The 25,868-nt window shown below is 40.3% G+C and overlaps 1 protein-coding gene across 1 annotated transcript; it reads right to left on the reverse strand.

Moving 5' to 3' along the window:
* Positions 1–15,023: 15,023 nt before the first annotated feature.
* PURB (purine rich element binding protein B) lies at positions 15,024–23,718 on the reverse strand. Its single transcript, XM_027852031.1, has one exon. The coding sequence runs from the start codon at positions 23,716–23,718 to the stop codon at positions 22,771–22,773; it is 948 nt and encodes a 315-aa protein (XP_027707832.1). The 3' UTR covers positions 15,024–22,770.
* Between the last annotated feature and the right edge of the window lie 2,150 nt (positions 23,719–25,868).

A 25,868-nucleotide genomic window follows, 5' to 3' on the forward strand; every position in this document is an offset into this window, starting at 1 on the left:
GGGGAGAGAAGAAGGCAATATTCCTAGCTCCTGTCTCACCTCTCAAGTGAAAAAGAACAAAAACAAAACAAGAACAAAAATTTGCTTGAAACAGATATGTCAAACAAAATTTGATCTTCCCATGTTAAAAAACGTATGTTTCAAGGCAGCTGGGTAGCACAGTGGATAGAGCTCCAGCCTTGGAGTCAGAAGGACCTGAGTTCAAATGTGGCCTCAGACACATAACACTTGGTAGCTGTGTGACTGGGCAATTTACTTAACCCCAACTGCCTCACCAAAAAAAAAAAAAATGTATGTTTCATTCTGCATCTTGAGTCCATTACTTCTCGGTCAGTAGTATTCTTTTTATCACTGGTACTTTGCAATCTGATTGGCATTTTTGGAAAAAAAGAAAATTTTTTTTTTTTTTGCTAGATCCACTTGTATCCATATCTTGCCCCTCCCTCTTGCAGAAATTTATTCCATATATCAAAAGGTTGAGTTTTTGGGGTTTTTTGTTTGTTTTTTTAAGGAGAAAGGGAGAAGTTGAGCAAAATTATCAATACTTCCAACAAAACCTGACATGTAATATTTCACACCCAAGACCTGCACTTTTCTCACCCACCTACCTTTGAAAAGGACTAGAGGAAAGTATCTTCTCTGTATCTTTGGGGCTGTGCTTGTTGGTTAAGTCTTTAAAAGTTGTTTTTTTTTTTAATAGTTACAATTAGATGTTTACATTTCTCCCTCAATAAAATGTAAAGTCTTTGAGGTCAAGAACTGCTTCGTTTTTGTCTTTGTATTCACAATAGCCAGCACAATGCCTAGCCCTTGGTAGGCATTTAATAGGCTTGTTTGATTGGGTTAGAAGTGAAAGTTTTTTACCCCCCTCCTTCCCGAAGGTTTCTTATAGTATTTTTGTCTATATGCTTTTTTCAGTCCTTTTATCAGTCTACCTCCTGTGTTATTCATTCCCCCATTATATTATATATTTACCTTAGGGGCTAGGGCTGTTTATCATTCTTGTATGCCTACCTAGTACATTGTCTTCTAGACACTTGGTAAATGTGAAGTGATTTCTACCTAGATCCTGATTTATCCTTTCCCAAACTGAGATACTTTCAGGGCCTAAGGAAAAAAAAAAATCTCTTGTTATGTAAATTTTTCTACTCTAAGTTATTCCTAGCCTCCATACATTGCCTTGCTTTGTAGCAGGGTACACAAATCTTTATATTGTAAAACCTTTGACTGTACTTCCAATTAAAAACTAATGTCTAGGAAAAAGGATAGCACTTGAGAATCCTGAACGAGTTGGGAGCTATCCAGCAAAACAAGACTAAAATTTAATTTTTTTATTTTGTATACAATATTTTTCCTCTTTTTAGTGTTTGAAAATGTTTATGTTTGTAAAGTTCATAAATTAATCCTAAAAAATAGTTTTTGTTTTAAAAATCTACCTTTGAGATTTCATTCATTTGGGGAACTCCAGGTATGGAAACTTCTTCCACTTGATGCAGATGGGAAATTTATCTGAAGAAAGTTGACTGGGTCATGGTCACATATCTAATATGTAGCAAAATCAAAAGTTGAATTCAGGTCTTCCTAATTCCAAGGTTGGTCCTCTATCCACTATTCCACAATGCCTTTCTCAGAATTGGGTTGAGAGAAACTAATTCTAGTTTTTAGTTTTTGTTTTTTGTTTTTTGTTTTTAATGAAAATTTTTATTGCTATATGATTCTTTTGGTCTACCTGTGCAAGACACAAGTATACTACATAACCAGCCACCAAAGAGAAGAAAATTCTCCATTAGGTATGTCTGTCAAGAGAAACCATCTCCTTCTAATATTTCCTGAAAGCGTTTATACCAGTCATGTAAAGTAGAAGAGCAGCTGTGGCCTGGAACCAATTAGGTTCCCATTTAGTTATGTTAGGGTTTGTACCCAGGTCACCTTTGTTGGTATATAATATTAGCTCTGCCCTTCATAATAGAGAGCATAGCTATGATATGCCCTGGGTTTGAAAGATAAAACTTTTCTTTCAAAATTCTGATGAATATTCTGTTTAGTTAATCTATTGCCCTGGTAGTCTATCTTCAGACCTTTTCTGAGGTATAATGAGGTAAAGAATATATATTTGAAAAAACACTATTTTATAAATGGGGAAATTAAGGCACAGAAGATTCATCTAATTTTTATTTTTTTTGAGGCCTGTGTTGTCAGGGAGCTTCTTGTAAAGAACTTTACCTGCCAAGATCAGGCTCTTCTCTGCAGTTTACAGTCTTGGACAGTGGCCAAGGGAACACAGCCAGTGTGTGTCCAAGGTGGGACTTGGATCCAGGTCTTCCTGATTCTGTGGCCAGCTCTCTATCCACTATGCTCATGCACTTTTGTTGTTGTTGTCATTGTTGTTCAGTCCTGGCTGACTCTTCTCGACCCCGTTTGGGATTTTTTTTTGGCAAGGATAACTGGAGAGGTTTGCCGTTTCCTTCTCCAGCTCATTTTTACGAATGAGGAACTGAGGCAAACAGGGTTAAATGACTTGCCCAGGGTCACACAGTAAGTGTCTGAGGCCAGATTTGAACTCAGGAAGATGTCTTCCTGTTTCCAAGCCCAGTGCTCTATTCACTGAGCTATCTAGCTGTCCTTTTGCAGAAAAAAGACCTTAATAACAAGTTTTACAGAACAAATCATTTTATCAAAGGGATTTGTTCTGTGAAGTTTGGATTCAGTCAGAGGGCTGAACTTGAGGACCTAGAGGGCCATGTGTGGCCTTGAGACTACAGGTTCCCCACCCCTGGTCTATACTTTAATTATTGAAGTATTTCTTTGCCAAAGAAAATGATGTTTACACTGTAAAGGACAGAGCAAAATGGCTAACAGGAACTGAAATCTAAGATGAATGAAGAAATATTAAGTAAACATATTTCTGCTCTCATTGAATAAATGAATGAAAAAACCTTTAAACACTATGTGCCAGGCTAAGAGAACTAGAGGTACCCATGGATCCCTATTAGTTACTGGAGATAGTAATGTAAAAATGAGATAGTTCCTGCCCTGAAGGCATTTTAATAAAGGAGACAACACATATAGGAGAGTGGTGGCCAGGGAAGAAAGTTTTGGTGTGGAGAGTCAGATGTTGAACTCCTTTATAGGGCAATTGATTGATGTGCTTTTTATAGACTCCATAGTGGTTTTGATTTGATTACTGTGCCTGGAGCAAACAGATGGAAAGTTTGAGGTGGAAAAAATACATAGTGACAAAATAGATAGCAATATATATTGTCCTTCATACCTGGAACTTTCTCCCTCTTCATCTCCACTTCCAGGCTTCCCTAGATTCCTTCAAGTCTCACCTGAAAGAAACTGTTTCCTAGGGGCAGTGAGGTGGCGCAGTGGATAGAGTACCAGCCTTGAAGTCAGGAGGACCTGAGTTCAAATCCAGCCTCTAACCAAACACTTGACACTTATTACCTGTGTGACCCTGGGCAAATCACTTAACCCCAATTGCCTTAAACAAACAACAAAAAAAGATTGTTTCCTGTCCTTCTTAATCCTAGTACCTTCATTCTAAGATTATTTCCAGTTTATCTTGTGTACCTTCATTCTAAGATTATTTCCAGTTTATCTTGTGTATATCTTGTTTGTACATAGATTTTTGCATGTTGTCTCCTCCATTAAATTTCGAGCTCCTTGCAAATGAGGACTGGTTTTGGTTTTTGCCTTTTTTGGATTTCTCTAGTACTTAGCACAGTGCCTGGAACATAGTAGGAACTTAATAACTGCTAGTTGACTTGATTTCCCAGGGAAGGAGTTCAAGTCACCAGGCCCAGGCAAAATATATTCCAGAGTGCTAAAAGAATTAGCAGCTAAATTATTGAACTACTGTCATTAATTTCTGAAAGAACAAGGAGAGCAGGATTAAGGAAGGATAGATGTTCCAAATTTTGAGAGTAGGAAAGAGATTGGAGACTGTAAACTGTAGGCTGGTGACTTCACTTGACTTTAATTCCTAACAGAATTCTAAAGCATTTTATTGAAGGGTTGGCTTCATCACTAACAACAGGTCATACCAGACTAATCTCATTTTTTTTTCTTTTTTTTTTTTTTTTTTTTTTTTTTAGTAACCCTTAAACTGGTAGATCAAGTGAATGCTACAGATATACTTTATTTAGATTTTAGCAAAACATTTAAAAACATTTACTAAAGTTTCTCAGGCTGTCCTTATCAACAAGGTGAAGAAATGTAGGCTATGTGGATTGGAACTAGTTGAAATGGCCTGGCCCAAAGAATAGTCATTAAAGTTCAGGGTCATTGTGGAAAGAATTCTGCAGCTTGGCCATGTATCATTGATTTTATCACTGATTTGGTGGATATGTACCATAGTTGGTATCCTTATTTATTTTAGATGACACAAATCTATAAACAGATAAGTACATTCATGATTATTTGAAGAGAAAGAAAGAGAACAATTAGGGGGACCAAGAGTGCTTTCCATCAGATGTAGCACATGAGCTTAGCCTTGAAGGAAGCAAAAGCTCCCAAGAGGTGAGGGTAAAGAAGCGGTGAATGACAGGCACCGGTGTACCTGGACAAAGGCAGGGAGGCAAAAGAAGGAACACTTGGTCAAAAAGCAAATACGCCAATTTGGCTGGAATGCTGAATGTGTGGAGAGCAATATTATGAAGTAATTCTGGAAGAACAGGCCTAGGACAGAGGCCAAACTGAGGCATTTCTGTTTTATATTAACAATAATAAGGAGCCACTAGAGGTTTTGATTAGAGGAGTGACCTGAGAATTGTTTTAATTTGCATTTCTCCAATCAATAGTGAGTTAGTTTTTCATATGGATATAGATAGCTTTGATTACTTCATCTGAAAACTGATCATATCTTTTGCTCATTTATCAGTTGGGAAATGGCTCTTATTTTTATAAATTTGACTCAGTTCTCTATATGTTTGAGAAATGAGGCCTTTATCAGAGGAACTTGCTTCAAAATTTTTTTCATAGTTATTATTGCTATTACTATTACTATTGCTCCATCCTGTTCCCCCCCTTGTTCATTGTATTCTCTCTCTCCTTTCACCCTATCTTAGAGGAACAACCTGGTAAGATGATGATTATCTTGGCATCTGTGTGGAGGATGGGATGGAAGAGAAGAGACTCTGGAGTTGGGGAGTCCAGTTAGGCTGTTTCAATAGTCCAGGTTAAGTATGATAATTACCTGAACTATTGTGGTGGCTTTGTGAATGTGGGGAACGGGAAAGATGTGAAGACTGGTGAAGTAAAACATCCAGACTTGGGGTGAAGGAGGGAAGATTTAAGGATAAAATGCAAGGTTTTGTAGACCTGGGTGACTAGAAGTATGGTGTTAGCCTTAACAGAAATGTGAAGTAAAGACTCCAGCTTCTGGGGTAAGAACTCACTATTTAACAAAAACTGCTGGGAAAACTGGAAAATAGTATGGGAGAAACTAGGCAAAGATTAACATCTCACACCCTATACCAAGATAAAGTCAAAATGAGTACATGATTTAAATATAAAGACTGATACTATTAGCAAATTAGAAGAGCAAGGAATAGTTTATCTTTCAAATCTATGGAGAATGGAAGAATTTATGACCAGACGAGATAGAGAACATTATGAAATGCAAAATGGTTGCCTTTGATTACATTGAATTGAAAAGTTTTTGTACAAACAAAGCCAATGTAACCGAGATTGGAAGGGAAGCAGAAAGCTGGGAAACAATTTTTACAGCCAGTGTCTCTGATAGAGGCCTCATTTCTAAAATATATAGAGAACTGAGTCGAATTTATAGGCATACAAGTCATTCCTCAATTGATAAATGGTCAAAGGACATGAATAGGCAGTTTTCAGAGGAAGAAATTAAAGCTATCTATAGTTATATGAAAAAATGTTCTAAATTACTATTGATTAGAGAAATGCAAATCAAAATAACTATGAGGTACCACATCACACCTATCAGATTGGCTAACATGACAAAACAAGACAATGATAAATGTTGGAGAAGATGTGGAAAAATTGGAATACTAATACAATGTTGGTAGAGTTGTGAACTGATCCAACCATTCTGGAGAACAATTTGGAACTATGCCCAAAGGGCTATAAAACTGCATGCCCTTTGACCCAGCAATAACACTACTAGGTCTGTATCTCAATGGGATCATAAAAAAGGGAAAAGGACTCATGCGTACAAAAATTTTTACAGCAGCTCTTTGTGTAGTGGTAAAGAACTGGAAATTGAAGGGATGCCCATCGATTGGGGAATGGCTGAACGAGTTGTGGTATATGAATGTAATGGAATACTATTGTGCTATAAAAAGTGATGAGTGGACAGACTTCAAAAAAACCTGGAAAGACATAGATGCTGAGTGAAATGAGCAGAACCAGGAGAACATTGTACACAGTAACAGCCACATTGTACAATGACTGACTTTGATAGACTTGGCTCTTCTCAGCAATGCAAGGATTTAAGATAACTCTAAAAGACTCACAATGGAAAACGTTATCCACATCCAGAAAAAGAATCACGTAGTCTGAATGCAGATGGAAGCATACTATTTGCTTTCCTTTTGTTTTATTTCTTATTTCTCGAGGTTCCTCCCATTAGTTCTAATTCTTATTTATATCATGGCTAATATGAAAAATGCTTAATATGAATGATTAAATAGAGCCTATATCAGATTGCATGAAATCTTGGGGAGGAAGGGGGGGTATTTAAAACTCAGAAAAAAAATTTAAAACCCAAAATCTTATGGAGGTGAATGTTGAAAACTAAAAGTAAATTATTTTTAAAAATAAAATAAAAAAACATAAATGTGACATTTGGAGCAATGGAATTTTTTTTAATCTTTTTTTTTTAACATCAGGAATCTTTATTTTTTTTAACATGTGTTTTTAAAACTTTGGGTTACAAATTTTCTCCCTCTCCCCCTCCCCACCCACCCTCATTGAAAAGGCAAGCATCTCGATACAGGTTATAGATGTGTAGTCATGCAGAACACTTCCATAGTAATCATGTTGTGAAAAACTAAGTATGTTTCCCTTCATCCTATCCTACCCTCCATTTATTCTATTCTCTCTTTTGACCCTGTCCCTTCTCAGGAGTGTTTGCTTCTGATTATCCGCTCCCCGAATCTGCCCTCTCCTCTATCAACCCTGTGCTCTCTTGTCCTCTTACCCCCGTATTTTCCTGTAGGGTAAGATAGATTTCCACACCCCATTGTGTATGTTATTTCCTCCTTCAGCCAGATCCTATGAGAATAAGATTCATTCATTCCCTCTCACCTTCCCTCATTTCCCCTCCACTGTAAAGGCCTTTTCTTGTTTGTTTCATGTGAGATAATTTACCCCATTCTACTTCTCCCTTTCTCCTTCTCCCAGTATAATCCTCTCTCACCCCTTAATTTTATGTTCCAGATATCACCCCTTCATCTTCAACTCACCCTGTGCCCTCTATCTATCTATCTATATATATACATACATATAATTTTTTCCCTACCACTACCCTAATACTGACAAAGGACTTATAAGTTACAAATATCTTCCCATGCAGGAATGTAAACAGTTCAACCTTAATAAGTCTCTTATGATTTCTCTTTCCTGTTTACCTCTTCCATGTTTCACTTGAGTCTTGTATTTGAAAGTCAAATTTTATATTCAACTCTGGTCTTTTCCCTCAGGAAGCTTGAAAGTCCCCTATTTCATTGAATGACCATTTTTCACCCTGAAGGATTATACTCAGTTTTGCTGGGTAGGTGATTCTTGGTTGTAATCCTGTCTCCTTTGCCCTCCAGAATATCATACTCCATGCCCTCCTGTCCCTTAATGTAGAATCTGCTGAATCCTGTGTTATCCTGATTGTGTTTCCACAATACTTGAATTGTTTCTTCCTGGCTGCCTGCAATATTTTCTCCTTGACCTGGGAATTCTGGAATTTGGCTACAATATTCCTAGGAGTTTTCCTTTGGGGATCTCTTTCAGGAGGTGATCGATGGATTCTTTCCATTTCTATTTTGCCCTCTGGTTCTAAAATACCAGGGCAGTTTTCCTTGATAAATTCTTGAAAGATGATGTCTAGGCTCTTTTTTTGATCATGGCTTTCAGATAGTCCAATAATTTTTAAGTTCTCTCTCCTGGATCTATTTTCCAGTTTAGTTGTTTTTCCAGTGGGATATTTCACATTCTCTTCTATTTTTTCATTCTTTTGGATTAGTTTTACAGTGCCTTGATTTCTCATATTATTGCTAGCTTCCAATTGCTCCATTCTAATTTTTAAAGAAATATTTTCTACAGTAAACTCTTGGACTTCCTTTTTCATTTGGCCAATTTTGCTTTTTAGGCCATTCTTCTCATTGGCTTTTTGGACCTCTCTTGCCATTTGGGTTAGGCTACTTTTTTAAGGTGTTATTTTCTTCAGTACTTTTTTGGGTCTCCTTTAGCATTACTCTCAGTTTTTCCTCTACTTCTCTTGCTTGCTTCTCAAAATCCTTTTTGAGCTCTTCCATGGCCTGGGACCAATTCATATTTTTCTTGGAGGTTTGGATGTAGGAGCTTTGGCTTAGTTGTCTTCTTCTGGTTGTATGTTTTGATCTTCTTTGTCACCAAAGTAAGATAATATAGTCTGACTCTTTTTGTGCTGCTTGCTCATGATCCCAGCCAATTACTTGAGTTATAAACTCTGCTCAGGTAGGAGTCTGTTTCCAGTGTGGAGAATGTACTGTCCCAAGCTTCAGGGGTTTTGTGCAGCTGTTTTGAGAGCTACTTCTAGGGACCTGTAAATTTTCAGTTCTTCCACGGTGCTATGATCAAGGGCAAGGTGTTTACTCCTTTCCTGGCCTGTGCTGTGCTCTATGAGTGACCACAAGAACTCTTATCTGTCTTGGAACTGTGAGGAGGATTTCCTCTCAAGTGCCACAACAAGCGCCACCATGCCAGTGCTCTTCCTCAACCCCGGACTGCCACCCAGAACTGTGACCCAGATCCAAGCATGGGCAAAGCAAGAGAATCCTGCACCAGCAGAGAGATCCTTGCAATCCCCCTCTCATCAGCCTCTAGATTCCCCCTCAGTCTGTGGGCTGGAAGCTCTAAAGGCAGCCGTCGCCCCAGGGCCAAGTTCCAGAATGGGGCTGGGACCTTGTGCTTCTCTCTCACTGCAGAAACAGACTTTTCCCACTGACCTTCTAAGTTGTCTTTGGCATTCATGGGTTGAGAAGTCTGGAAACAGCTACAGCTGCCTGTGATTCTGTCCTCTGAAGCCTGCTCCAGGTTCACTGTGGCCTGTGTGCCCACGCCAAACTGCGCTCCTCTCCCACCCCTGCGCAATATACCTTTCCAATCAACCATCCAGGTTGTCTTGGATAGGAAATGTGTTTCACTATGTCTTTTTGTGGGTTCTGCTTCTTTAGAATTTGTTTAGAGCCATTTTTTATAGGTATTTGGAGGGGTTTGGGGGAGAGCTCAAGCAAGTCACTGCTTTTGCCATCTTGACTCCGCCCCCCCCAACAGGGTATTTAAGGCTCTGGTTTAGACATGTTAAATTTGAGGTGCTTGTGGAATATCTCTTTGGAGAAGTGATATGGGACTGGACCTCAGGAGAAATACAAGGCCTGGATATACAGATTTGGTAGTCATCTGCATATAGGTGATAATTGAACCTATGGAAGTTGATAATCTCAACAAGAGAAAGGGACCCAGGATAGAGCCTTGGAGGGATACCCAATGTAACAGTCATCACACATTATAATATATGATTTTGCATGAATATGAAATAGGATAGGTAGATAAATTAATTTTGAGGGTGAAAGGGAAGAGAAAGTTTAGGTCTTGGGATAAAGATTCAAAAAATAGTGTAAGCTAGAAAATTTGTGTCTATTAATGATATCAAATTTAGAAGAGATGAATGTAAAAGCTTGTACTTAGGTTCAGAAAATCAACTTTATAAGTACAAGATAGGAACATTAATGGAAAAGTTAATTTCACTTCTCAGAAGGGCTACCATTGTCAATCATCCAAAGGAGAGTCTTATACCTTGACTGATAATAACTGACAGTGCCTTTATAATCTCCTAAGAATATAACATTTTGTCCCTCTTAGGACAGAACTCTGATCAAGATTTATTTACTCTGTAATTTTCCCCCCTCTTTTTTTTTTCTAAAGATCTTAGAGGAATGATCTTAGCTTTCTGTATCTGGTCTCTTTTCTTTAATCTCCATATGAAAATTCTGAGAATTTCTGGAGCCCATTTCATAATCCCAGGATTTTGCTTAGAGTTCTCTCAGAGCACATGCTCAGGGATTGAAAGGGCACGATTCTTTTTTCCTAAGGCATCATGGTATGGTAAGAAGAGTACAGTGCTGGAACATTGCATCCCCTTCCCTTTCAGGAGCCCAAATTTCTCCCTGTAATTTGGACAAACTGGGTCTACAGAACTTCAAGTGCAGAGGGTAGACAGCAAGGATGTATCCTACTTCAGTGGAAACTTAAGTTTTTATCTTTTGTAAAATTAGCCTCCTACCCATCCTAGGCTCTTGAACATATGGGACCCCACAGAGTCAGAAGAAGTAAGTCTACTCCCTCCAAACCCCTTCCCAAAGTTTACTGACTTTTCCCAAGTTATTCTCTTCCCCATTAGACTGTGAGCTCTTTGGGAGAAGAGATGGTCTTCATCCTTTCTTTGTATCTCCAGTGCTTACTACATGATCTCCAAACATATGTCTGGCACATAGTAGGCACTGATCACTTGGCAGCCAAGGCAGCCAGAGTGTGGGGAGATTCTTGTCTTGACCACTAGATGGCAATCTTTTAGTCACAATTAATAGTGTGTAGTTGTCTCACTGACCCTTCTGTTATAGGGCTAAAAAATAATCTTGGCATCCTTTGGAGATTTGGAGAATAAAGGAGATCTGTAGTCATAGCCCACAGGTAACTGTTACCAATGTTTCTAGGTTGTTTTTTGTTTTGTTTTGTTTTATTTTTAAGGCCAGGTGTGCCCATGGTTTGTGTGGAAGTTGTTTTGTGGATCATAGGGTTTCAGCACTGTAAGAGAGGTTCTGGGGACCTGCCAAGGAAGCTCCAGGAGTACCTGACTAAGACAAGGTAGACCTCAGGGATTTTACTCAGCAGTTCTGATAACAACAATCACTGGTGCCTAAATGGATGCTTTTGAATGAATTGTAGATCTAGGGAAACCAATTAAAATGTAAGGGTATTAGGGAGACACTGAATGTTTTTGTTCAGTATCCCATGGGATAAATCATATTGTAATTTCTTCCACATATTTATGTACATATTTCCATTTAGCCTAGGAAGAACTCACTAAAATTTGCAACTTTAAAAGATGTCATAAAAGATCTAAACCTCTTTTTTTTTTTTTCCAAAGACAGGAATTACATTTTGTTTGAGTATTTCTCCACTATCCTTGAGAAAGAACTTAGTTCAATGATCATTTTATAGTTTTACTACTACATGAATAGAAACTACAAGTAGCCATTTTTCTTTGCCATGATGATGGTCATCATGAAGTCTGGAGTGCTTTTACAGCTGGCATAAAGGATTGGATGGTGAGTAGCAGTTGTCTTTCAGTGGTACAGCTGTAGCTGCATTGTGGATAGCCCTTTCCATCTCAACACTTGCTTCCATATGGAGGCAGCATGGCACAGTGGAAAGCACATTGATTTAGAGTCAGAGGGCCTGGGTTCAAATCCCAGCTCTACCATTCAATATCTGTGTAACCTTGGGCCAATAATACCTTCCTTGAGCCTTTTTATTCATCTGTAAAACGAAGGGGTTGGAATAGATGTCCTCCCACAAAACACTGGAGTAAGAAAGGGCTTTAAAGGGTACCTCCTTTTCCTGACAAGGAAATTGATGGCCACAGAAGTTGTTAATTTTCCTAAGATCAAACAACTGGTTTGTGGCATAGTTGGGTCTGGAACCCAAGGTCTGATGATATAATTTTGATTAAACCACACTCTTTATTTTGAGAAGGTCTTATTAGGTAAACATATGATGTTTATACTTCCCTACTCCATTAGTAGCTTCTCATCCAATAGGTGGTATAGTGGATAAAGTACAAGACTTGGGAGTAGGGAAGGGCTGAGTTTCAATCCTTACAGTTACTAGCTGTGTGACCTTGAACAAATCACTACTCAACTTCCCTGTGCCTTAGTTTGCAGACATTAAGGGAATGAATACTGTTTTAGAATGAATTTGGAACTAAGGCAACAGTGTCTATTGTGGATTTAAAGACATCCAAGACCCAAAGTTGAGTTATTCATTTCTCATCTGTGTAAAGTGTTAACAGATTTACTGAGGAGTATTTAGTAATTAGAGGAGTAGAGAACTTTTGTTTTCTTTGCATATTAATTGCTTACTCTATTAGGTAATTTCTTTTCTTTTATTTTCTTCTATGTGTAAAAGCTACAAGTTTAAGAACTTTTTTTTTTCTTAGTGAGGCAGTTGGGTTTAAGTGACTTGCCCAGAGTCACACAGCTACTGAGTGTTATGTGTCTGAGGCTGTATTTGAACTCAGGTCCTCCTAACTCTAGGGCCAGTGCTCTATCCACTGCACCATCTAGCTGCCCCAAAATAGGGATTTTAAAATGCATAAAATTCATAGGCTTCTGTAAAATAGGGATAGTATCTCCCTCCCAAGGTTGTTATGAAGATAAAATGATATATTTGTGAAGTGTTTTACAAACCCTAAATTGTCATAGAAATGCTAGCTAGCTAGGATTACAAAGAAAACCAATTGTTAAAAATTAAAAAAAGTTCACGGACCCCATGGATCTTTGCACTAGTGGTATTACCTGGTTTTCTTTATTCCTATCACATTAATATATTTCTGTTTTAGACAGAGATCACATTGTAGGCCCTTGGGATGCACATCTCAGAATCCATTACTGACCATGAGATCATTATAAAACTCCTCCTGGCTGGATAAATTCTTCCCTCTAAAAGAAGTCAAGGCTCTTTCACTTCTCTAGATCTTGACTGCTTTCCCTCATAAACTTTAATTCAGGAGGCAATTGCTTTTTTTTTTTTTTTTTTTGCAATGTCTCTTCTTACAGAGTCTGAAGCAACCAGAAGCACTGAGATCATTTATAAACTGATGCTCCTTACCACAAGAACCACTGGCTAAATTTAGCTCTACAGATGGCAACTTGGCTGCATCAGCTTCTTAAGAGGAATCTACTAGAGCTTCCTTATTATTCATAGTAAGGTGAATGGTCCAAGAAGCATGTTGAGATTCAACAAGGGTGCTGCACCTAACAGTTTCTCAGTTACCAAGGGTGAATGTTTGTAGACCTTTAAAAATGCTATAGATGAATTTGCCTTTCTCTTGGGTGTGACAATGCTGGTGAAGACAATCCTGATTAATATCTAACTCCCCCCCCTACCCACCCAATGTAAGATGAAAGGGTTACCAGTTGCCCAGTTTCCTTGGTCTTATTCCTGAAAGATACCTGACCATGCCATTCCTCTGCCCAAGAAGCTTCATTGACTATCACCATTAAGATAACACAGGTGACATTTAAAGCTTTTACAATCTGGCTCCAACGTCTCTTTGCAGACCAATTTCACATTCCTCTTCAAAATGTTCCAGCCAAACTGGCCTCCTTGATGTTTCTTTAAGACAGTGTACCACCTCCCCAACACCATGTTGTTGCCCATGCCTATAATGCTCTATCTCCTCTTAGAAGTGCTTATTGACTTCCTTCCTGGATGAACTTTTTTCTGTTTTAATGTGTAGCAGTGTTACTTACCTTGGTAGTATTGGTTTATTTTACTTCTTCACAATAAGACCTTGTAGAATGTTGCCATCAACTCATATCATGGGGATGGGGGAGGGGAGAAGGGGAGAAGGTGCAATCATGAAGGGCTTACCCATATGTCAAATGATCCCAGCTCAGTTAATACTCTTCTTACCCACATCTTGTTATTTAAACTCGGGTTCAGGTAGACCCATCATGCACAGGAATCGGTGTGACAAAGAAAAAGTGCTCCCCATTCCCAAAGCTGAAATTTTTCCTGAGGGAAGTTGACCTAGGTAACCATAAGCAGCAGATAGCATAAAGCCTATAAACTTAAGGGTTATAAAACGCTTTTGCTTAGTCTCCTAAGAGGCCATTGAAAAAAGTGACTACTGAGAAAGAAGATAGGAATCATGCAGAGTAAAGTAGAACCAGAATAACTATTCACAATGAAAACATTATTGGAGAGGAAAAAAAATGCAAAAATGCTTTGTAATCACGAACAAACTTGGACCCAAAGAATTGAAGAAATTCACCTCCTTAAATTACAAAAGTGAGCTATGGGGGATGAAGTATTACATATACCGTCATGCCAGCTGGTTTTACTTAACAATTTCCTTCCTTTAAAAAAAAAATCTTACAAGAGGATAACTCAAAGAAAGGGTAGTGGAGTGGGGATAGATTCAGAAATGTGCCTAAAATACAGAAGAGATTAATCTTTTAAAAAGTGATAGAATGAGAATCAAATGAGTTTAGAGGATAAAGGATGAGATAATCTTGGCAAGGGCTAAAACTTGGGAAACATTAAATGGCCTATTATTCTCAAAGGACTGGGATGTAAGCTTATTTCCTTTTGCTTCATCTTTGCTTCCTAAACTTTCATGGGTTTTACAGCAAACAAAAAGACCACACCAAAAGATTACCTATTATAAACGGGCAGTGTGGGCCTACAATTGGTTCCAATCTGGATTATATCTTCTATCAAGTCCCACACCCACCCACTTCCAACAATACCTGTCAAACAGTAAGATAACATCAGAGGCCATCTCCAGTAGTCCTGATCTACATCTTGCCACAGGACCCAGAAGGCTGTGGAGAGAATGAGGCCGGTGACTTGGCACAGCCCTGCCTCACTTAAAAATTCACTTGCTAGTCATGACACCACCTTCCTGATATCACGGTCCTTTTTGAAAACACAGGACAAACAATAGGTACCTAGCCTATTCCAGTGTACTTTCCTTAAATCACAAAGACATCAGCACAAAATTGTCATTCACTTTTCCGCATACTTTATTTGTTACAAACATACAATTTTTTAAATATAGACTTGTAAAACTCCATTTGCAAAAATCTGCTATTGTAAAGAGTGCTCACTAGCATGAATTTTTAAATTTTTTTTTTTTTATCTGGTTGGTTTTGCTAGTTAGCTAGTGGTAAATCCAGGACCTGCCCTTTTACGGACCTTTCTGTAGCTCCTGGCTGTATTCACATTGCTCTTTAAAAAAGCAGTCTTGCTCGCCTCACAAAGGATAAGAATCTGAGCTTCACTCTCTTAGGCAGCAAGACCTACAGCCAGCTCTGACTCTGCTTTTGAATTGTTTTCAGGGAGATTTTGAATGGGTGCTGCACTTAATGTATCTGTTTGAATTGAACCATGCAGCTGCGTTTGCTTGTTAAAGTGCATCTTTTTTTTTTCTTTAAATAAGAGGAATAATCTTTATTCTTTAACCAAGGTACTTAAGAAATGAACTTTTTGGTCTCTCAGCAGATATTCCCGAATTGATCTATCACTACAAGTTTAGTGTTTTATATACATAAGGTTGTGGGGGAAATCTTATAAAATTAAAGGTATTGTGTTTCTCATGAAGCAGAAACCAGTTCTGTAATTTCATACATATGAATACACACCTGTTTACAATGCACAAGCATGTGGATATTTACATATGGATCGAAGACATTTAAATTTCAAAATCATATCCTTTTTAGTTGCTGCCCATTTATTTAAACACACAAGTACATCCTGATCAAGAAGCTGTCTCCTGCTCCAACAAACTTTAAATTTGGATTTAGCTCATTCAGATTACTTCTGCAGATTCTGTGTTGGCAGAGCAACAACCCTAGGGTTGGAGTTAAGGAGTTATTCTAGGGGAGGAAGCATGTAGTACATTAGCCACTGGCAGATGTGGCTGACAGTTTTACTAGATTGGGAAAATGTGCTATCTGGGAATTACTCAGAAATAGATTTTCTTAAATAACCATGAAAAAGTCATTTCTACATACAGCCCAGAAAGGACAGTAAGAGAACACCCTAAGAAGCGTTAACACTAAATGTTACTATTAAAATGTTGGCCATTCCATTGCAAAATAACTCACATTCTATTGCTAACATAACATTTAGGGCAAGTGACAAGATTTACACCCTTCTTAGACTCAAGAATTCTATTTAGCTTTTCAAGGACAGAACAGATTCCAGGTTCAGGGAGCCCTACTCAGTACTTCAAAGGGAACTTTTATCACAAAGGGGTGATAAGTAGCTAAGAGAGATGGGTGCTTGATGACCTTTAAGTTAAAAATTAACCCCCTCCCCCACGTCCTACAAAACAAATGTGTTCATTTAAATTTCCCCCCAAATTCCTCTTTAGTAGGTTCCGCCTAAGCTGCACTAAAGAAAAAGGGAAGAAATACATTGCCCCCAGGTTTTTTTCTCCCCTTAGACATTCTTATGGTAATGCTGTGAGAAATTAAAGGCTGTACTTAATTTTCTTTGAAGAGTTAGATATCTGTTTAGCAAAAGGAATGTGGCAGAGCCTGAAGAAAAATTTTTAGAAACCTTTTTAAAAAGGCTACTGAATTTTGTATTGAACATCTCTTTCTACTTCTTCCACTTTGTACTACTAAATGTTAATTAACATTTGGGTGAGATTCTATTTAAAAGGCAAAATGAACTTTCCATGTCAACAGATGTCGGGAATAACAGGAAAAATAAAACTGATTATGCAAAACCCTTGCTTTATCTAAAAGCTTCCCCATACTTTCACCAGTCCTACTACAATCACCAATAGGAAAAAATGAACAGATTTGTTTCCCCTCCTTTTCCTTCCTCCATCCACCTTCTGGTGGAGGCACTAAATGAAGCAGTCAAATAACCAAAAGGCTGGAAGAGAGAAGTAAAGGGCTAGTAGCATAGTCTGCCAACAGGAAAATCAGGCCCTGAATAATTGAGTTGGTTGAATTATGGAATTTTTTTTTTTTTTTAAAAAGCAATATAAATAATTTTAGATAAATGGCTAAGCTATTTTTGGTTTGAAGTTACATAGATTATGAGTGAAGATGACTACAAATGTAAGCCTCTTGCCTTTGTTCCCTATTGTTTCTTTGTGAAATTTACAATAAACTTGGTATAATAGGCTTTTAGACAAGGGGCACTGACAACATCTGGGAATTATATTAAAAGTGTAAAATTCTTCATGTTGCAACCTTAATTTTGAGTTTTGGGTATCAGACTTCATTTTGTGGAAGCTGAGTCATTTAAACCTCTAAGTAATAAAATTGAGTCTGGTGCCAAAGATTAAGGAAGGTGGGTGTTAATTAACTATAATTTAGCAAAACACCACACCCCAAAACAAGTTTTTAGATGGTCCCAAGAACATTCAGGAGTCCAACTTTTGGGTGCTAAGATTTTACATCTTTTAGTTTTTCCCGGCCAAAATATAAAGCAACTATAATCTAGTATTTTTATTTCCTGTCTGGGGCTAAAAACCCCAAACTCAAAATGTGATATAATTATTTTTCCTCTTTAGTCAGGCTTTAAGTTAAGTGTGCTCCCCACCCCCCTTAAAAATAAAAACCAAACAACTCCACAACTATTTGATGGAAGCATTAACTTATCAGGAAGACAGCTAATTGACTTACAGTACTCTAAAAATCAACCCTGACAACTGATAGTCTCATTTTCTACAGAGCAACAACTTTAATGCTGCTTATTGACAGCAAAAAAAGAGTTACCTTAAGGCTCAAGGGAAAGTAACTTATTAAGTTGTGAATACAGTATTGGTTATTACTGCATTCACTGGAAGCTAGCAGATGTTTTCAGGACCAATACAAACTTTCTAAACATTAGCAAAGATTTTCACTTACATAAAGTCAGAACAATTATTTTAATGAGCAGAATTAGGGGAGCCTGAGAAACCACGGTCCACATAAAATAAATAATCTATGTATTTACGTGACCAAAAGTGCTTTTGCCTTTGAGAAAATATACAAAGGTTAAGGGTTAAAATGGAAATATACAATGCAAAAATTTCTTGATACTTTCAAGCCATGGAAGTATCAGACTCCAGTAGAAAGTGGGAAAAGAGTAACAAGATGGAGGCTCTGCTGTCTGAACAGGCCAGATACATGTGAGCTTTAAGGTATTCTAAAATAAAATTGTTTTGCCAGTAACCAGTGGGATTTTACACCACTATGTTTTAAAACCTGAGATTGGACATCAAAGCAGTTACTTTGATATTCATCAGAACAATTCTGATAGTCTCTAAACACAACAGACAATTGAATGTAATTAATACCTAAATGAACACAAAAACATTTTATTTTTTTTTCCTGATCAAAAGGAGACCTACCACAAAAATATTAGATAGAGTTATGACTCCCAGCAAATGAGTCATTTTTACATAGGCAAAAAACAAGTCTTTTCCCCTTCTCACTGATCAAGGCCACACTATTTTCAAATGAATATCTACTGAGAGATTAGTTGTGCATTTGATAAAGTACCATAATCTGGTTAAAAATAAAAAACAAAACTTAGTTAAGAATACTCGTGTGCATGAGCTATACATACACTCAAGCTTCCCCCCAAATTTATTAACTGACACTCTCTGAAGAGCAAGGTAGATAGAAATTAATGGTCACTTTTTAATACCTTGTGTAGGTCATTCTACATCTTTGTAACATTGGGGAAAAGTCACATTTTAACAAGTCATCTTCAGCTATTACAATGCCTGAAGTGTGCAGTCATTAACAGACCACTCAATATGAGGGCATTATTGTAACCAGCCTTTTTTGCCCATTACCCTGCACATTTTCAAATAAAAAACAGGATAAATGTTTGCAGTTTGGTTTTTTGGGAGGAAACTGAAGCCCAGAATCTCTTAAAAGACCTGTAATTTGCTACAAAGTGATCCAAAGGTAACAAACAAAGCAGGAGGTTTTAAAGACTGCTTGAATCCACAGACCCTCAGAATCATTCTGTATTAATTATAAAAATTGAATTGACAAGTAGCTATGTGTATAGTACAGCTACAGTCATTTATGCCACCTACATGCCTCAAATATTTACATAGGGTGTCTGGTTTTTTGGTTTGGTTTTTTTTTTTTTTTGGTGCCATACAGACTTTTTTTGTACAGCAAATGCATTGACACGTCTGCAGACTGGAATTGTCATTCCATTGGCTGAATGATGAATAAGGACAATAGAAATCAGGAATATAAGGACATATTTACAGATTATTGTTCTTTTGCTAATATTTTGTTTCTAATTCTTGTAAGTTGTAGGAACTCCACAGTTAAAACAAGCTGAGAAAACAGTAGTATGAGGAACAAACCTTTCATCAATCATTTGAAAAGTAGCTCTAGGACTTGTCAGATAGGATGGGGTATTCTGAGTGTGTGAATACTGAGATGCTTGATGAAATAAAAAAAAAAATCACTACTCACAGCAGTGGTTAAAAACAAACAAACAACCTAACCAGGTTTGTTTCCCACACTGCAGTTTGTACAATGCTTTCTTCCTAACTAGATTTAAAAAGGACCATAGACTTTAATAAGCTAATACTTATGATCTTTTGAAAAGCCTTCTCAGTTAATACAGCCACATCTAACAGCAAAAATGTTTCAAAAGTGTAGTCCCCGTATTCTGCATATTTCTATTGTCCTTGGGGTCAGGAATGACATTCAGTGGACAATTAACCCATACCCTTCTGTTCTTAAAATGGATCCCAATCTTCCTGCAGTAGGAAGAAAGGCCATGAACCACCCCCTTCAGGGAAAATCAAATCCTCAAGATTGGTTAAGACTTAAAAACCCACCATGGTGACATTTAACTAGTCTTATCCAGGCAGGTCAGAGTTTTAATATAAATTACTTCTTCCAACACATAGCTTATGCATTCTTTGCTCCTATTTTTGGAGGATTCTCAAATTGATTACTAAAGATTTTTTGCACGATACATCACTGTTATATGGTCTAATGACTAAGAGAAAATTTCTCTGGTTACCAAAGCTGATGCCGTATATGGTAGTGTTCTTGGCATACACTCTATATATGCCTCTGTCCACTTCCACATACTTCCTATGCAGCTAATTATAGCTTAATAAGCCACCGGTAAAGGATTGTGAAGACCCTGTCAATTCTACAGAGTAGAAAGGCAAGGCTAGTTACTGCAATTCATCCAAAAACAAAAAACAAAAAAAAAAAACAACCCTTGAAAAGGAGAGGTACTGCACCTTTGCAAAATCGAATTGGCTCACAGCAGCTGAGCAACACGATCACCACTGAAGCAACAAAACAAGTTGGTCTATACAGGAATTGTATATGGTTTTAAAATGAAAAAGTTACAGCAATATACACTAATGGCTGCAACCTTAATTTTCATTGCTGCCTCAAATTTTTGAAATTATTTAAAGCAGTTTTCTGCAACCCTAAAGCTGTTCTATTCAAACATTATTTTGGGACTTGTTCTCCGCAGCAAAGAACTGAAAACACTCAAACAAATACAAAGGTAAATACAGCAGGACATTATTGAAAACAGCTGCCTTGTAGTACAAAATACAGTACAAGAATACGGATGTAATTAAAACATCAAAAATACTATTGCTCCCATACAATTTAGGAAACATTCTTTGCAACGGAGAAAAATTAAAAAACAAAAACTTTTTAAAAAATCTGTTTAAAAAGTCTATTGTGGATGATGGGAGAAGAGTTTGTTTTAAAAGGGCTTAAGTACATGTTTGTGGCTCTTGTACTTCTAACCTTCGATTATCAATATTCTGGATAATCTAATTTCTATAAACAGCCAAATTTTTATGTAAAATTTCTTCTCCCTCTCAGCCACAAATGCATAAGAATGACCTTTTGTATATTCCTTATTTTCCAATAAATACAAAACAAAAAGATAGTATAGACTGAGTAATACCAAAACAAGGTAATAAAAAGGGTATGCAATAAATTAAAAAGGCAGCTCAAATAAAGGGCAGGCATGCAGTTAAAAAATACTAAGAAGATTGTGGAGGTGGGGTTACCTGCCTCCTGTGTGAGAAGGTGTTTGCACAAGTAATACCTGAAAACTTTGGAATGAATAGTTTAGATCCCATTCAGTTCAAAGTTACCTAGGATACATTAACATTTCTAGAAATACCTTTTTTGAAGGGGGGTAGGATTGACTTGATTAGTTAAAAACTATTTATAGAGAGAATCCATTTAAAATATAGAAGAGGTGATCCTTGAAAACCCCAACTTTTATTCTTGAAAGACAGCTAAGATGAACCGGCAGAAGCCAGTTTATGTTGAAATTTCAAGATGGTATAAAAAAGCTTCCAGGGTATAGTCAACTTATTCATTTTCACTTTAGCTCCTTTTAGTGATGGATTTCAGCTTCCACTGGGCCTGCTGATCTGAATCATCCATCCATCATGTGCCAACTTTGATTGAGGTACTGATAAAAATGGATCAAGTTCTCCTTTAAAAATTCTTGTAAAAGAGTAACTAATGCTGGAAATTCTGGACCTGAGGATGTTATTTGAACAAGTCCATAGATTAAACTGAAGGTAAATGGAGGCTTCAGTTCTGTTAATTTCCAACTTTTGTATAGATGTCATTCTTTCAAAGCTCAGGCATGTAGCCACATGTTTCCTTTTGCTGATATCCCGCAAGTTATGGTTTAAAATCCAGTCAGTCACTGGATAGAATTGCTGAATTATCTACTATTCACAGGCTTATACTTTTTGGAGCCATAAGAAAGCTGGCTCTCATTTCTTCATACCTAAGCCATTTCTTTATAACCTCTATATTTGGAGAGAAGAGGAAGAACTTTAGTGAGTAGCAACCAATCCACTCAAACAGTTTTCCTTGTGCTTTATGCCTGATTTCTTCTTATGCAACCCCCCCACCCCAATACAAAAATGTCCATTAAAATCTTCAGAAACCTTGCCAACTTTAAAACTATTTTAGTAATGGATTCCAGTTCAAACACTGATATCTCCATCAGTTTGCCTGGGGGGGAGGGAGGAAATTCTGCAAAGAAAAAGACAATAGACATTGGTCCAGGTTCCCTCCAAAACCTTATTTTAAAATCCAAATTTGTTTCCATATTCCCCCCAAAGCTTTTGAATTTTCATTTCTGCCCAGTGAGTCCATGATTAGTATGTATTTTTAAATTTGTATTTCCCTTTATGGACCTGCACCTTTGGAATGGGTAACTTGCAACAACTTGCAACTCCCCTTATCTTCGTGGACTTAGCAAAGATTTAGACACCAAGTTGCTGGTTTCAAAGAAGGTGAAGGAATTCAACATCGAACCAGAGGGGCCAATGGGAAGATTTATAGAACCAATTTAAGCAGTCCAGGAACAACCCAACTCAAAATCATTAATTCAAACGTGTTGCTATCTCCAGGTCAAAGGCGGGTGAGGATGTAATCTTGGATGAGGTTCACATAGTTCAGGTGGGGACGGGGTCTTTGGGGCTATTTCTCTCTGGTGAAGAGGCACTTTCTCCTCACCTCTCAGGTCAGTGTCATCTTCTTTGAACTTGCCGCTCTTTTCTAGTTGTCCGCGAGTTTCCTGGTGGTTATTTCTTTAATTAGCACTGCTTGTTATTTTCTTGTTGGTTTGTTTCTCCAGGGGCCTCCCCCTTCCCCGGCCCCAGCTACAAGGGGTGAGTGGAAAGGGGAGCATTCCGGCAGGGAGGGGGATTACGGTTTGGAGCGGGGCAGGGGTGCTGGAGTGGGGGAGGCTGCCCCAGCTTCAGTCGTCATCCACATCCTCGCCCTCGGACTCGTCCCCGGCGCCGCCCCGACGCTCGTACAGCTTGTCCCGCTGCCTCTCCTGGATCTCCTTCATCTCGTCGGCGTAGCGGCAGAAGGCGCCCCCGAACTTGCCCCACGCCTTGAAGGGCACGGTGATGGCGTTGCGGTAGGACGGCTTCACCTCGCTCACCCGCAGGAACACGCCGTACTTGTTGCAGCCCACGTCGAAGAAGAAGCGCTTGGAGTCCACCGTTATGGACGTGCCCTCGGGTAGCTCCCCGTAGCCGGGGCCGCCGCCCAGCTCGTCGTCGTCGCCGCCGTAGTCGTCAATGAGCTTGGCGAGGGCGTCTCTGAACTCGATGAGGCCCTGAGCCGGCAGCGCGATGGTCTGGCCGCTCGGCAGGCCTCCCCCCGTCCCCGGCCCGCCTCCGCCGCCGAAGCCTCCGCCCGCACCGGGCCCGCGGTTGATGGTCTGACGGATGCGCAGGAAGCGGCCGCGCTGGTTCTCCTTGAGGTCCAGGTAGTATTTGCGGTTCTCCCGCACGAGGAACTCGCTCTTGAGCGCCCGCCGGGGCCCGCCGCCGTCCTCCGCACCCGCAGCCGCCGCGGCCGCCGCGATCTGCTCGGGGCTGCTGGGCCCCAGCTGCGCGTAGTGCTCGATGAAGTCGCCCAGGTAGTCTCGGAACTCGGCGGCCACGGCCATGGAAAGCGTGAGGCGGCTCTTGGAGCCGCCCGCTCCCACCTCAGCGATCTTCAGGAAGCGGCCCTTGGCGTTCTGCTTCACGTCCAAGTAGAAGCGCTTGTTCTGGATGTCCAGCCGCTTCGAGGCCAGCTCCTGGGTCTCCTGTTCGCCGCCCCCGCGGGACAGGGGCTGGAAGCCGCCGCCGCCCCCGCCGCTGCCGCTCCCGCTGCCCCCTCGCTCGCTGCCGCTGTCGCCATCCGCCATCTTCTCTCCCTCCGCCGCCGCCGTCTCAGCCGCCGCCGCTGCCGGGCCCCACTGCTCTCGCGCCGCCGCCGCCGCCGCCGCCCGCCGCGCTCGCTCGCGCCCCCCTCCCTCCGCCCCTGCGGCTCGCGCTCCGGTCCCCCCCCCAGCCTCCCTCCCACCCCCCCTCCCCCGCTCGCTCACGCGCTCCCGCTCTTCATCGCGACCCGCCGCCGCCCCCCCCCATCTTTACCCCCGCCCCCCAACCCGCCCCGACTTCCGCAGCCGAGCGGCTGTTTCCGGCGCGCGGACAAGCTGGAGCGCGCACCGGAGTGCGCGCGTCTGAAGTTCCCTTTCCTTCCATCCTCCTCTCCACCCCCGCTTTTCTCGGCTTCCTTGTACTTAGACTGGCCTACACACACACGCCACCGCCCTCGCGACCGGGAAACGCAGAGACCTGTTGCGCTCCACGTCGAGTCCATCTGACGCCGCGGGATGACGTCACTTCTCGAGGGCGCGCTACCTAGAGCTGGGGGCGGGGGAGGGTGGTCCTCGGGTTCAGCTGAGGACAAGAGCTAGGGGAAAAAAAGCGAGGACTGCAGTGTGGGGAGAGGGAGCGGGGAGGAGGGGCGGGAGGGATAGGCGGCGCAGGAGCGCTGCGGGCTGCCAGTCCGCCAGTCCAGCCCCCGCCGGAGCCGAGCCGCGACCGCAGAAGGGCCCTGGGACCTGCGGCCGAGAGTGGGCACCCCCAGAGCTGAAGCTGCGGAGGGAGGGCCCGAGAGCCAGGACCCGGGGCCAGGCTTGTGCGGATCCGGAGTTGGGCCCGGGGTGGGGGTGGGGTCCGTCCCCTCCTGATACCTGGGCGAGGTTGGGCAGGTCACTCTGGATTGGAGTTTCCCGAGAGTTTGGACCCGATGAATTTACAGAGATACCCAGGGGCCCTTTGAGCTCTAAAGCCCCTGGCTCCCATAGCGATGCGGTCTCTACCAGAAGAATGCCGTGGGGCTCTGTAGCTCCATTCAGGCTCCGCTTGGGTGGTGAGTCCTTTGGGAAGGTTTTCTTGATCTCAGCTCCCATGGATTCAGTGATCGTTTCCATGCAGAAGATTTCCATAGCTAGCTAGCTAGCACTTATATAGTTCTTTAAAGTTTGCAAACCACTTTGCATATATATTCTTTCATTTTATTCTCACAGCCACCCTGGGAGGTAGGTGGTATTATTTTAATTTTACCTATGACGGAACAGGCAGACAGAGGTTAAATAATTTGGCCCGTGTCACACAACTACTAGTATATGGGAGTCGGATTTGAACTCGGATCTTCCTGAGTCCAGCCCCTGCCCTCTTATCCAATGCGCAACCTAGTAGTGACACAGCTTGGAAAGAGCTCTGGATCTAGAGCCCTGGAGCTAAATTAAAATTTTGCTTGATGACCTGCAAGGTCCCCTCCACCCTTAAATCCTGTGATCTTTAAGGTCTTCTGGCTAGTAAGTAGTAAAGCATCCATAGATGGGGCAAGAGGGAGTGCCCTCCACAAAGGAGGAAAGACCAATGAGGAACACAGATGATTATTCTAGCACCAGTGAGGAAATTGAGAGGATTAGGACAGCTAGTGGTTAATTGTGGGAATTGAGTGAACTTCACTGACTCCTTGTGACTCAATTCTGGTTCTAGCTCAGTTTCCTTTCTATTCAGTTATGAGTCTAATACAATTACTGTCATCAGAAAACTTTACTCAATTGTGGAAATTGAGAGAAAACCTTATTGCATTGTTTGAACCTAGCCCTGTGGGGCTGGGAAGCTGGACCACCCCTCCCTGCTGTTTAGAGACTCTTAACTAAGGACCTAGGTTATGCTGACCAGAAACCCAGTCAGATCCAAAGACTGATATGAGGAGTTTTCTCAGAATTGTACACTCAAACAACCCATGTCTTATCTAAAAACTGGCCCTGATCACTTAGTTATTGTTTCCATGTTCCTTTGGTTGGTCACAGATATGGCTTGGGGCGGGGGGCAGGGAATACCTCCTTTTCTGATTTCAGGAAATTTCACCTGTTCACTCTCCCCCTCCCAACTTGGAAAGTCCATAATCTTTAATCCAATTAGAAATCAGATTTCCTAATGTTGTATTCTTTTTAATTGAGGTGTAATTTTTCTTTTAATTAATTGGTCTCAT

Source organism: Vombatus ursinus, unplaced genomic scaffold (genome assembly GCF_900497805.2).
Source record: "Vombatus ursinus unplaced genomic scaffold, bare-nosed wombat genome assembly UNPS02000580.1, whole genome shotgun sequence".
In the NCBI taxonomy this organism is placed as follows: domain Eukaryota; kingdom Metazoa; phylum Chordata; class Mammalia; order Diprotodontia; family Vombatidae; genus Vombatus; species Vombatus ursinus.